Genomic DNA, 14042 nt, shown 5'->3' with positions numbered 1-14042 from the left:
ACAAGTTGTAACTCGATTAACTTGATTAGCAACGACAAAGGGAGACTTTGTCAGGGCAATTCGTCATCTGTTGTAGCTTTGGAAAAACCATCCTAATAACATGTGTTGCAATAAACTTAGGTTGGTACTTGCTGTACTGCTAAGAAATGGTTCTTCTTGTCCCCCAGAACAGGATTTCTCACCATTTTTTGTCTATGCTTTTCCTAGTTAGAGGCTTTGGTTTGCTACTCTAGTTACTACAGTTAAATTCAGTTACAGCATTCACACTTGTCAGGTTAAAGATGGAAAATGGTATATAATAAATAATTATAGCTTTATAATAAATCCCAAGCCATTTAATAAACTTAGAAAGAGTATTAGGCCAACCCCAAGCTTAGTCTTTGCTTTTACTTCACATCTGTGGTAATACAACAGAAAGGATCATATAAACCTAAACATACCACTTTACAGGCTTCTAAGTCATTTGAGAGTCTAAATCACTTCTTCAGGAACTGCTTTGTTATTTTGGAGCCCAACTTTTACCTAGTTTCAGAGGCTTACATTCCTAAGCATTTTAGTCATCTGTGCTGGTTGAAATCCCAGAAGGTGCTGTGCTGTCTTTTACTAGATTGAGTCTGTTTGGCTTCAGCTCAGATTAAAATTGTTCTAGTCTTGGATTTTACTTCTTCTTGTAATAGACATTCTGTAATTTGCTAAAATTGAGATTTGAGGTACATGTGTGCTACAGAGAGTGATTAATGAGAAATACTGAATCTGGTATTGCTAATAGCAAAATAATTTGCCACATGAGTATTTCCCTGATTCTGAAGGAGATATGGGTATGGATGGGTAGTGGAGGGTGGTCTTCCCATAGCACAGGCTTTTTCACTGCATAGATTTCCTTTAAAAAGGCAAAGCAAAGATTAGTGTTGGTCTCTGAAATGAATATTTTCAGATCTATATCTTCTTTGGTGGTTTTGTGTCTTCTTTTGCTTTCCCCAGCTAATTACAGGAGTTCAGCAGACGACAGAAAGACACAACCAGGCTTTCATGGCTCTTGAGGGCCAGGTCATATCTAAAAGATTACATGCCAATATTAGAGAAAAAGCAGGTCGCTGGTTTGCCACAACCACTCCTATCATTGGGAAAGGAATCATGTTTGCTGTGAAGGAAGGCCGTGTAACCACTGGCGTTTCCAGCATAGCCACAGATGACAGCAGGAAGATTGCCTCTGTCCTGAACAGTGCTCACTACCTGGAGAAAATGCACTACAGCATCGAGGGGAAGGACACCCATTACTTTGTGAAGATAGGCTCGGCTGACAGCGACCTCGTCACCCTCGCGATGACCAGCGGGAGGAAGGTGCTGGACAGCGGAGTCAACATCACGGTGTCCCAGCCCAGCCTGCTCGTCAGCGGGAGGACTCGAAGGTTTACCAACATTGAGTTCCAGTACTGCACCCTGCTCATCAACATCCGCTACGGACTGACGCCCGACACGCTGGACGACGAGAAGGCCCGAGTGCTCGACCAGGCTCGGCAGCGAGCGCTGGGAGCAGCCTGGGCCAAGGAGCAGCAGAAGGCACGGGATGGCCGTGAGGGCAGCCGCATATGGACAGATGGAGAGAAGCAGCAGCTTCTGAACACGGGAAGGGTGCAAGGTTACGAGGGATATTATGTCCTGCCTGTGGAGCAGTACCCAGAGCTAGCAGACAGTAGCAGCAACATCCAGTTTTTAAGACAGAATGAAATGGGAAAGAGGTAACAAATTAATCTGCTGTCATCCTTTGCTGGATGAATCAGTAGTCATAACTGTTATCTCCTCTCCTAAGGAGATGAAGACCTAAATGGGGGCACTAGGCTGAGCTACTCTGGGATAGTAAGTGGCAAAAAGCTCATATTTTTTGAGTTAAATGCCACTGTTCAAGTGATTAAAACCCACATCCTGAAGTGGACTAAAGCCAGACTGAAAACTCTAACCATACAAATTAAAAAGTACCCCTGAAATATTACCCACTTGTTCTGGGTCTAAAGGAAAACAAAAAGAAGGCCTCGTATTGTATTACCTCACTCCATTCACACGTGAGCAAACTAAGAAATCCAAGTGGGCCACTTTCACTAACCAGCTGATGAAACACAGATGATTCAGACTGCTTGTTTGATAAATATCCAAGAGGTTTTCATTTAAAGCAAAATACAGGTGCATTTAAAACATGACTTTGGGGTGATTTGTGTGTAGCAACTGGAGGACAATGAGAATGCAAGTGAGAGCACACTGGAAATAGGAAAGCAAAATATATTTAAAAGTAACAAAACCACACTTGCACTCTGACCCTCCCCTGGTCTGGCCTGAAGCTTAACTTACTCAAAGAGGGCAGAGTGTAAAGTTACATTCAAAATGGTGGCTATAAATCACTACAAATAAATTTCATACTCTGTTTGTCTTTGAAGATTTCCATTGTGGACAGTATAACACAGTTACAGGGTGTAGTCTGTTTAGATTCAGTAGTTTGTTGGTATCAGTTCCAGTAGAGCTGTGGGCATTGTGTTACACTATTGCAAATGGGCACCACGTCAGATCACCCTGTACATACATCAGCCAGAAGGCACAATCACTGTTTCAGATTTAAAAATTATTAGTGTGTTTGTTTGGTCGAGAAACTGAGACAATCACATTACAGTCACCACAGAAAAGAAAAAAAAAAAAAGAGAAAAAAAAAGTCTAATAAGAACTTTGGTACAAGAACTTTTTTGTAATATACATGTATGAATTGTTCATTGAGTTTTTATATTAATTTTAATTTGCTGCTAAGCAAAGACTAGAGACAGGCAAAGATAATTTATGGCAAAGTGTTTAAATTGTTTATACATAAATAAAGTCTCTAAAACTCCTGTGAATTACTTGTCTTCCATTGTGAAATCTTTTCAAAATGAAAAAGTCAGTGTCTCACTGCCACCTAATGTACTCAGCATCTCATGGGGCATAATGATGTGCTGTTGGACCATGGATTCTGCAGGGGGCTGGTCCTTTGACCTCTGGGTAAGCAACACATCACCCAAACCTCCATTTAGGACACAGCAAAAAGCTGGTACTTGTTGCTGAAGTTCCCCCTGTGCACCTCCCAACCAGCAACCCTCAAACTGCCATGTTTCAACCCTGGAATCAGTTTAATTGCGCTAAAGTTTCCTCCAAACAGTCTGAAACTGCAGCAACACGCTACTAAATGAAATGTGGAAGGCCGTGCTGTGAGCCAGGAAGTCTCCATGAAATCTGTCTTCTTTGGGAGATTGCTTATTTCTGCCATTCATTAAAAACTGGAGGTAAGCTCAAAGACCCTTTCCTAAGTAAACAGTCACTCCTGGTGATGTTGAAAGGGAACCATCCATCAACCAGAGCCCTGCTGCTTTTATCTCATTTCAGTATGTAGCTAGGGAGCTCTACTTAATTTTGAGAACAATTTTGCTTTTGGGGTTGCAAATGAGGTTTTTAATTATTCATGATAGCGACAGAGATGCTCAAGTTGATTGTGGGTATTAATTCACTCCAGGTCACTTTTAAAGCAGAGCAGTTCAGTGGCCTGGAACAGTGTTCTGGAACACCTACAGCACTCACAAAGTGCATCTAATCTCTGCTGCACAAACAAGAGCCATCCCATTGTGATGAAGCCTTGCACCCATGTGCAGGGCACCAGAACCCTGAGCTCAGTTACTTACCCTCTGAAGGCTGATTCCGGGTACACTTTCAGATGAAGCCCTTTGTGCCCATCACTGCAGATGTTTTTCTGTGCTGATGGACTTAAAGTGCTGTTATGCTGTCACACTGTTCTTTACCAGTGAAAGCTCTTAATGATATATTGTGATTTTTTTCAATGGAGGCATAAACCATGACATCCCAAGATGCAGACACTTCATTGCCACAGCTTTTCTGGATTATCCTTGGCCTGTACTGGTAGGCTTCTTGGGTCATTTTTTGGAATGGAGTATTTCTCACAGTTGAGAGGGTTGAAACCGGAACCTGTTGCACAGTCCCTGGTGTCCTTTAGTCTGTTACCATTCTCCTGAAACCGAAACTCTTCAGAATTAGAGATTCTGCTACTTCAAAGGGAAATGCAGTGAAACTAAAAGAAGTATCTTTTTAATATTAATTACTATGGGAGGAGATGTAACAGATTTGCAGGAGGTGCACTCCCTGCGTGGCTCCTTTGCATCATCGGGATGTTCTTAAGCACATTTGGGAGTGGCTCAGTCATGTTTGCATGAGCAGTATATCTGCATGGGCAAAGCTCCCTGCCTGTCCTTTGGGCAAGTAACTGCAGTATGCCCCGTGATGTAGAAAGCCTTGTGTGGTGCATCAAATTGATTGGAAGAGTTACTGTGTTTTGTCAGTATGGCAAAGAGCTAGATGCTCTCATGTCTGAAAAAATATCTGACTGTTAGAGGTCTTACTGAAGAGCTTTTCACTTAATGAATGGGGGAGGCAGCTGTATTGATGTGGCCATGGTCAGCCTCCTCCTACCTCCTCTCCTGTGGGCCCCTCCGAGTTTCCTCTGTTTCTTGAAGTATCTTTTTCTCCTTTTTCCTTTCTGCAACCCTCCATTTCCTAATTCCCCTCAAATCAGTATCTCCTGCTCCTCTCAAAGCTCTTCCTCTCTCCTCCCTGCTACACTTTTCCATGTGGAATAGGCAATTAACCTAAAGCAACATGAAGAAGGCATGAACTGGGATCCTGCTTATGGGAGAGTGCTGGCTTTAACAGTGACGCTGTGCTGGAGCCCCACCAGTGCTGTGACCAGGACAGGCCAAGAGCAGCCACACAAGGACCTGGCCTGAGACACTGTCCTTGCTGTGGGAAGGCATGGTGCCTGAGCCACAGGCATGGGTTTGTCCTAACTCCCTTGAGCATCACCTGAGGTGTCTGCAGAGTGATACAACCTGGGAACAGGCTTCTGTTTGAAGCTAAAACCAGATGCAGGATCAGCATTAGAGTGTGTTTCCTTTTTTCCTGTTAGATTGCTGTAACTGAAGCGATCTGGTATTTATAACATTGCATTTCCTGACTTAGTGCAAAGCCTGGGCCGTGCCTGTCAGCGTGGGCTGTCGCTGCACATCCTGCTCACCACCGCTGTTTCACTGCCAAGGTTGCACTCCACAGCACTTTGGCCGCATGATGGCAGTTCTGCCCAGGAGACACTCGGGGGTACCAGCCTTTGCCTCCTTGCACTGTCTTGCCCACACCGGTCCCCAGCAGTGCCGTGTCAGCCTTTCTGAATGGCCTTGGGGTGTGCCAGATAAAGGCACCAACAGAAGCTCCCCTTAAAGCTGGGCCAGACCAACGGATCCACAATACTCTCATGGGAACACACGTGGGGAAGGGAGCATTTAGACCTTATTTGTCTTTCCTTTGCTACCTGGAGTGCAAAGACTCACACACACACACACACACACACAGGCACTCTCACACACACTGGGCTCCGGGAGTGCGCAGTCTCAAACCTGCACAGGAGCTGGCTTTGGCATTGTTAGCTTTCACCTCCCACCCCTTGGGTAACGTAGCCCCTGAGAGGTTTCCTGACAGAAATGACTGTGCCAGCAGCATTCTGCCTCTGTAACATCACCCTGTAAGCCCCTGATCTTTAAGTAGCCCAGGCTCATCATTGCTGTAAGAGCAAAAAGCTAGGTATCCCTCCTCTGCTCTGGACGTGACCGTAGCACCTCCTCCTAAGGCTCTCCCATGTTTGTTGGTCAAGAATTTCCTGTGCAAACAAGTATCAGCCTTCCCAGGAATTCAAGAAAACTGCCTCAGAACTGAGTGCTGTTCAGTAACTTGTATTAACTGCTTCATGATGACTTTTCTGTCAGGTTGAAGCTTTTTCTGGTGAGTCTTGCAAGCACTTTGAAAGCACTCGGTGATGATCAAACATGGGAACATGTTCGACATTCAGCTCTGAGGCTACAGTCCTAGGAAACCCAAAAGGTGAAGTTTTGGTCACCCCGTGATACTGTCCTCTGTTCTTCTTGCATGACAGCCACTTGATAAGATCTGACTTATACTCAGGTGGCCTTTATTTTAATGTGCATGTGTTCAAAGGTGAGATCTTACCTTACAACTAAGGTGGGATGGCCTCACAAGTCCTACACTAGCCAAATGTTAAGCCCAAGACCCTTAATCTCAGGAAATGCAGATTCTATCCAGAGGCAAGACTTTCTACAGCAGTATTTTCTCCAAAGAGGAGCTAAAAGTAGATGTCCCTGGGCAATTCTGAGTGTGGGAATGGGGCTCCACTACTCAGATGTAGAGCATAACAGGCTCACTGGCTCTAGCTAAGTGGGGTAATAAAGTGGTACCAGGATATCTCTGCCTCTGAGCTTTTCTGCCAACAAGGAAAGTTCCTCCCCAACCTCTTCAGGTGCATTCTGCAGCAAAAATGTTTACAAGGATTACTTAGTGTCAATCATACTCATTGCAAAAATCTGCCACTCTGGAGTCAAACTCACTTCTCCACCTCAGTGGCACCAAGTGCTCACACAAGTTTAAGACAGAGCCATCACTTGCCACAGTGCAGTGGCTGAGGCAGCTGCAAAAGACATTTTGCTTGCCAGATCTCTTATTCAGCAAAGAAGACTTACAGCCTCACAGTCACTGTCAGCCCATGTGTCAGCCCCCAGCCAGCAACAGCACCACACAGCCACTTGCTTACCCCTCCCCTTGCACCACTGGGATGGGAAGAAGAATCAAAGAAAAGCTGCTCTCAACCCCAAGGTTTGGGTTGAGAACAGCTTAGTAAATGAAATAAAGTATAATAAGGACTGTTATTAAAAGGGAGGTAACTAAAAGAGAGAGAGAAATAAAACCCAATAAGCACAAGTGATGCCAATTGCTCACCATCCACTGGTCGATACCCAGCCTGACCCAAGCAGCGATCTGCCCTTCAGGGTGACTTCCCCCAGTTTATACTATGGCCATGACGTGCTGTGGTATGGAATACCCCTTTGGCTGGTTTGGGTCAGGTGTCCTGTTTCTGCTTCCTCCCAGCTTCCCGTGCCCCTCCTCACTGGCAGAGCATGAGACTGGAAAGTCCTTGATCAAAGTAAGCATTACTGAGCAACAACTAAAACACAGTATCACAGCATCACAGTATCACAGTATGTTAGAGATTGGAAGGGACCTCCAAAGATCATCTAGTCCAATCCCCCTGCCGGAGCAGGAACACCTAGATAAGGTTACACAGGAACGTGTCCAGGCGGGTTTTGAATGTCTCCAAAGAAGGAGACTCCACAACCTCCCTGGGCAGCCTGTTCCAGTGTTCCGTCACCCTCACCGAGAAGAAGTTTCTTCTCAAGTTCAAGTGGAACCTCTTGTGTTCCAGTTTGTACCCATTGGTATTATCAGCGCTGTTCCCAGGCTAAATCCAAAAAGTGCAGCACTGCACCAGCTACTAGGAAGAAAACTAATTCTATTCCAGCTGAAACCAGGACACCATGGAAAATAGTGAAGGATTGCTGGCTGTAGCAGATGGCTCCATTGGGCAGAAGCTGTCACAGGAGGCTGCTGGTGCTGGTAGGTACCATTATTCATATACTGTACACTGTAAGTGCTTGTTTAGGTCCATCATGGCCAAACAATTCTCCCCCTTTGCCATGTATGTCTGTCATCTCCCTAATAAACATAGTTTTATGCAATGCTTAAACATGACCAAGAGCTCTAGACAGCCAAATACTATTGCCAGTGCTGAAGCACAAACTGCCCTGTGCTGGTAAAGCCTTTTCTGCTTCTGTCCAACCCGAGGCAGCAGTGCTGGGCAGATCTAATCACAGTCAGGAGCTGTGTGTCTACAGCAACATCTGACGGGTGATGTAGTAGCATGAATGACTGGGAAGAGCAAGTGGTATTTGACTGGCAGCTGATCCCGGGTCACACAGCAGTCGTCACAACATGCTGCAGCACCCTCACAGCTGGACCCATCACACTGGCAGGTTGAGTTGGTCATTTCAATCTCAGCTGACCAAGAACTCTCTATGTAGCACAGACACCAACAAAACGAAGTGAAACCCGAGGTGGGAGCACTGGTGCGGTGTGCTCAGGTACCACATCAGGCACCCAGCCAGGTGACCCAGCCTAGGGAGCAGCCTGGCAGGAAGGCAGGGCCTCGACCCTGCTACCTCTCCCATGCTTTGTTTGAGTGGCTGCAAGCACCCTGCACGCTGCAGGTCAGGCAACCCCTGCAGCCACGGCCCCAGAGCCACTTTGGAACTGGGAATGTGGGGTTTGCACCAAGGCAGGAGTCAGTGCCCAGCAGGTGCCTTCCACCCACCGGTGTGCAGCTCAGCAGATGTCATCAGCAGGACTCAGGCTTCCCACTCCTTCTGCAGCAGGAGAAGGGCGTTCCTCTTTCAGAAGTCCTGCAGGAGCTCTTTGGGATACACATCTAATGTAACAGGTCAGGCTTCTCCTTATTTCCTTATTCATTACAATATTTCTGTAACGTCTTAGCCTCCACCGAGGATTTCAGGGTTCTGGGATTAGAGTCAGGCTCCTTCTGTGGTGATTCTGAGCCAAGGAGTTAAAAAAAGAAAACAAGTAGTAAAGTAAAATGTGGTAAAAGCACCATGGGAGAGAGCCATGTGCCAGCTTCCAGAGAGGAGCGAGTGAATGCAGCCAATTTATAAATCCTTAACAAATAGGATTTACAATGGAAGTGGCAGTTAAGCCATCATGAGTGCAGAGGGTGGCAGGCAGTACGCTGTAAGGCTGTCTGTGCTGTGTTACAGCACCTCAGCAGCACTGCTACTACAGAAATGATATTTACAGAAGTTTTACATCTGTAGATAACAGCTTCTGGCAGCTTGAGTCTGATTTTGTGCTTGCATATAAAGGCAAATCTGCCAGCAGGATTGTGTTGGCTCTGTTTTAGCAACTGCCTGAGCTGCTAAAGCCCATGCCTGTGCCTGTTTCAGATACCTCTCCCCCCAAGGCTTCATGAATGAAGCCATCATGTAGTTGAAAGTAAAACATTAGAAATGCTACTCAGTGCTATAAATGAGTAATCCATTGCCAGTGATGAGCAATAGTCAAGGACTCAGTAGGCTCTTCTCCCTGGCAGTGTCCAAGGCCTTGAGTGACACGGTCTGATGTGAGGTGTCCCTGCCCATGGCACGGGGTCGGAAATGGATGATATTAAGGGCCTTTCCAACCCAAACCAGTCTGGGATCCTATGGTTCCTGAGAAACCAGAGTTTTTCATCTGTCTAAAGATCCCCCTAGAGCTACAAACCAGATTCCTGCTTGCCTCTGTGCACTGCAGTGACACTTCTGAATACGTATCTTAATGCCTGGTCTCTGCCCAGAAGGGGAGGGAGGAGACCATCAAAAGGCCATGACAAAGACCCTGAAAGGAGAGCTCCCACACCTGACGCAGCAGAGGACCCTTATTAAAACGAAGGGGATGGTGGAGGCTGAGGCTGGTGGGGGAGCCCAGCTCCTTTCTCTAGGTTTCGTGGCCACAGGACCAGTGAGGCTGACCGCTGTGAACAGCAGGGGCTCAGAACCAGGTCCACATGGATTTGAGAATACCTCCAAGGGGGAGACCACAACATCTCTGGGTAACCTGTTCCAATGCCCTGTCTCCTTCTGCCTAATGCAACAGAAGCTGTTGCTGGCCTGCTTTGCTATAACGGCTGGCTCATGGTCACCCTGTTATCCCCCAGGTCCTTCCCTGGAAAGCTGCTTTCCAGCTGGGTGGCCCCCAGCTTGTCCTGGTGCTTGGGGTTGTTCCTCCTGAGGTGCAGGACCCCGTGTTTCCCTTTGCTGTGCTTCATGTTGGTTCCTGTTGGTCCCTTTCTCCAGCCTGTGCCGCTGGATGGTACAAGATCCTCTGGTTTACCAGCTGCTCTGCCCAGAACCTCCCCCAGTTGCCATGATCCTCCCAGCTGCCTCAGTGCTCCTGGGTGCCTCCCAGCAAGTCCCAGGGACTTGCCCATGTCCCATTTGTTGCTCCCTTACCTCATCCTTGCTCCAGAGCTTCTCCCTGGGCAAGCTGAGCGCAGATCATACCAGGAAAGGCCAGAGGCCAAGGGGGCATTGAGTGTCTCAGCCTCCTCTGTGTCACCAAGTCCCCCACCACAGCTGGCAGAGAGCTTGCACTGATGTGCTGATCCTTACAGAAACACAGGCTCTGCCCTGCCCTGCACCCAGCCCCACTGCTGAGCAGCACCACTGGGCACTGCTGGGCACTGTCAGACACTGCTGGGCACCACAGGGCACTTCTGGGCATCACTGGGCACCACTGGGCACTGATGGGCACTGATGGGCACCTCTGGGCACTGCCAGGCACTGCTGGGCACCACAGGGCACTGCTGAACACCACTGGGCACTGCCAGACACTGCTGGGCACTGCTGAGCACCACAGGACACTGCTGGGCATCACTGGGCACCACTCAGTACCACTGGGCACTGCTGGGCACCGCTGGGCACTGTCAGACACTGCTGGGCACCACAGGGCACTGCTGGGCACTGCTGGACACTGCTGGGCATCACTGGGCACCACTGGGTACTGCTGGGCACTGCTAGGCACCTCTGGGCACTGCCAGACACCACTGGGCACCTCTGGGCACTGCTAGACACTGCTGGGCACCTCTGGGCACTGCTGGACACCACTGGGCACCGCTGGGTAGTGTGTGCTTCCACTGGCTGTGCTGACCATGTCTGCCTCCCCTCCTGCCCCAGCCCCAGCAGCTTTCGACAGGAGCAGCCAGGTAGATCTCTGGCTGTTGCATCCACCTCTGCTCAGGCACCAGCTCCTGGTCTGAGGTGTGACAGGTACCTGTCACACTGCTGTCCTTGTGCTCACAGGCTCACCCGGATTCACGGGGAGTTCAGTGATGCGGGGCACCTTGAGAGGTGAGGTGGATCGACAGCCACACCACCAGTAAAGCTCAGTGCTGCGTTACCAGTCAGATGGGGATGAGCAGTAGCTATAAAGCAGCATTCGGATTACTAAAGCATAGAATAAGTGGTCCTTAGAGACCAAGCCACATGTGAAGTATTTTCTCAGTGAAACTAAGCTGCTTAAATGGACAGTTGTTTCTTTACTGTCCCTGATTTCTGTAATAAAGTAACTTGGTGGGGTTTGGTGGGTTTTTTTTTCCTCTCTCTCTTGGGGCTGCAGCTGTGAGGTGCTGTGTGCTGGGCAGGAGGCTCTGACTGTGGGGCTGTCAGCAGCACCATCGCTGCTGTGCTGCTCCATGGCCCTTCCGCTACTCACCCCCTGTACCACACGGGACAGTGGTACTGCTGCTCAGTGGTATCAGCACCACCTCAGCAGCCTCTGCGTGCCCAATGAAGTTTGTATCTGACTGAAACAGCCTGCTGCTGAGCAAGTGAGATGAGAGAGAAGGGAAAGCCTTGGAGAACTTGTTTCTGCCTTTGCAGGGCTTTGCCCTTCACTGGTACAAGTTATATTGTCCCTTTGGGACCTGCGGTGCCACAGACAGCAATGGCAGCTCATGGTGGGCAGCAGCAGACGTGCCGTGCCGCAGGACAGATTGCCCAGGTCCTGGCTCCCGTCCCACAGCTGCCGTGCTGAGAGCAGCCGGCTCACAAGAGCAGCCTTGGCATCCTCACCAGGCTGCTTCCTGCTGGGAGAGACCATGGCACCTGCCCTTCACCAGCTGCTGCCCCACTGAAACTCCCCATTAACGCTGGTGGGAGGCAGCAGCAGCAGAAATCCACCCGCAGTGCCCTGGTTTTGCTATCTAGTGTCATTTTAAAAAGGAAAAACCACATCCGAAGGGTTAGTAACGTAATGCATGTCAGCAAAACTAAATGCCACTCTGCTTGCCCTGGGCCAGGCACACACTGCCACCCTGGTGGTGCCTGTGCAGCTCCAGTCGCAGCGGTGCTTGGCCTCCTCGTTTGATGTGTGCCGATGGCACTGAGGTGCTTTTACAGCTCCAGAGGATCGCTGGTATCAGTGCACATGGACACATACCCTTTTACAAGCCTGCACACGTGCAAGCTGTTCCCGCAGCAGAAGGCCCTTGTCACACTTGATAAGGACGAGTTCTGGATGTGCTGTGTCCCGCTGCCTCGCAGCGCGGAATGGAAGTGACTCTGGCTTTGGGAGGCACAAGCCACGCTGGCAGGAATGCGAAAGTTCATACTTTCAGGTCAGGAAGGTGAAGTGCTGCGGCAGCTCTGGGAGAGCTCTGGGGCTGGTGAGCTGGCAAGTGACCAGGAGGAACCTGCTTATGGGGCAAGGTCTTCCTAACTTCTGAACAAATAATGGGACAAAGAAAAGCAGTTGATACCACACCAATAAATTTTGCTGTCTTATGTGTCCTCCATGATAGGTCGATGGAATCATAGAACGGCTTGGGTTGGAAAGGACTTAACATCCAGTTGCAACCCCCTGCCGTGGGCAGGGATGCCTCACATTAGACAATGTCGTCCAAGTTTCTGTCCGCTTGGCCTTGAACACTGCCAGGGATGGAGGGTTTACCACTTCTCTGGGCACCCTGTGCCAGAGCCTCACCACCCTCGCAGTAAAAAAAGTTCTTCCTTATCTCTAACTTGAATTTCCCCTGTTTCAGTTTGAATCCATCACCCCTTGTCCTATCACTACAGTCCCTGATGAAGAGCCCCCCTTCAGATACTGGAAGCTGCTCTGAGGTCTCCACACAGCTTCTCTTCAACAGGCTGAACAGTCCCAACTTTCTCAGCCTGTAAAGTGTTAAAACTTGAGTTTTTCATAACTGAGCCTGTTTGGCCCTTTACACATTCACAGCTGCAGGGCCAGGCTGGCTGCTGAGGGCAGGCCTGCCCCTGCCGCTGCTTAGCGCTCAGCACCAGTGCCATGGCATTGGGCACCAGGCGCCTGGGAGGCACCACTGGCAAGAGCTGCCAATGCCCCATGGAGACAGCCAAACACCAGGGCACTGTCACAGGGGCTCACACCATGAGAGCACTTCCAGCTGTGCTCAGGTGTTCCTCCATTTGAGTTAAGCAGCTCCTAATTGTTGCAGGGTAGAAAACACACATCTGGCTCCTGGTGTATGTCCCAAGGGATGTCCACACAGCTGGGGACGGCAGAGACCCGATCTTCCAGCAATGTCAAGGGAAGATTGCAGTGCAGTGCTTCCAGCAGGCACACAAGGGTTTCATGAAACAAGAGATAAGGGTTGTTTGGGGGAAAAAAACACAAGCCAGGAAAAAAAAAAAAAAGCCCACAACAAACCCCTGTTTTGTTTGTAGGTGAAAAAAAAACATCAGAGCTCCCAAAGGTCATAGTTAGGAATTTATTCCCTCACTGCAGCTTGTTTGCTGAAAGATAAAGATCTTCAGGGCAGCTGTACAAAGTGCCAAGGATTGTGAAGGCAACACAGAATAAACCTGACATGCTCGTGGCAGCCCTGACAGCCCTCGGAGTCACAAAGACTGTCGCTATCACCGGAGTCCTGTGACACATCCTGTTCTTCCGAGGCAGAGCTCACCTAGGGAGGGCTTCCCTGCCTTTGGGGTTACTGCTGCTGCTGCGTTAGAGTCAGCCTCACCTGTGGCAGTGGATAGCCTGAACATTGGTCCTGGTGCAAATATTGACCTGGGGCTTGGCAAACCCTGGTTCAGCAGTGGCTGGGGGCTGTTCCACAAACAGCCCTGCTCAACAGCCCTGCCACACACTCACTGCCAGCTCCTGCTTACAGCATGCTGCTTCTGAGCACAATAGCTCAAAACCGTAGAGCAAAGGATGGGGGGGGGGCTATCTCTCAGGCTTGGCAGGTTGCTGTTCAAGTGCTCACTGATGTAGTCGTAGTTCAAAGAGCATCTGGTCAGGGAAAACCTCAGACCTCCTGCCTCCTCCTGTGCCCCTCAAGGTAGTCCATGCCTGGTGGCTGGGGGGGGTGGGATGTGGACAGTCCTACAGGCTTGCTGCTGCATGTGCTCTTCTATGTCGATGAGGCTCGCAGTGGGTGAGGCTTCCCAAGACAGTAGCTTCTTCCAGCCTCGCCCCCAGGTCTCTTGCATTGACTTTTCAATCATGTTTTAGCTGCCATGTGGCATATTCTTAAC

General features: G+C 49.1%; 1 protein-coding gene across 2 annotated transcripts in view; it reads left to right on the top strand.

Annotated features, from left to right (window-relative positions):
- TENM2 (teneurin transmembrane protein 2) overlaps nucleotides 1-2876 on the top strand; it is a 186501-nt gene extending 183625 nt beyond the window's left edge. For both annotated transcript variants that reach the window (XM_061348443.1, XM_061348442.1), the window contains one exon: nucleotides 982-2876. In XM_061348443.1, coding sequence (XP_061204427.1) covers nucleotides 982-1743 — 762 coding nt within the window. In that variant the 3' untranslated portion in view covers nucleotides 1744-2876. The remainder of the gene's footprint in view (nucleotides 1-981) is intronic.
- The last annotated feature ends 11166 nt before the right edge of the window (nucleotides 2877-14042 follow it).

Source organism: Neopsephotus bourkii, unplaced genomic scaffold (genome assembly GCF_033783945.1).
Source record: "Neopsephotus bourkii isolate Nb327-2 ecotype Australia unplaced genomic scaffold, CSIRO-AGI_Nbou_v1 NB_357, whole genome shotgun sequence".
In the NCBI taxonomy this organism is placed as follows: domain Eukaryota; kingdom Metazoa; phylum Chordata; class Aves; order Psittaciformes; family Psittacidae; genus Neopsephotus; species Neopsephotus bourkii.
This window is presented reverse-complemented; position numbering and strand designations above follow the sequence as displayed.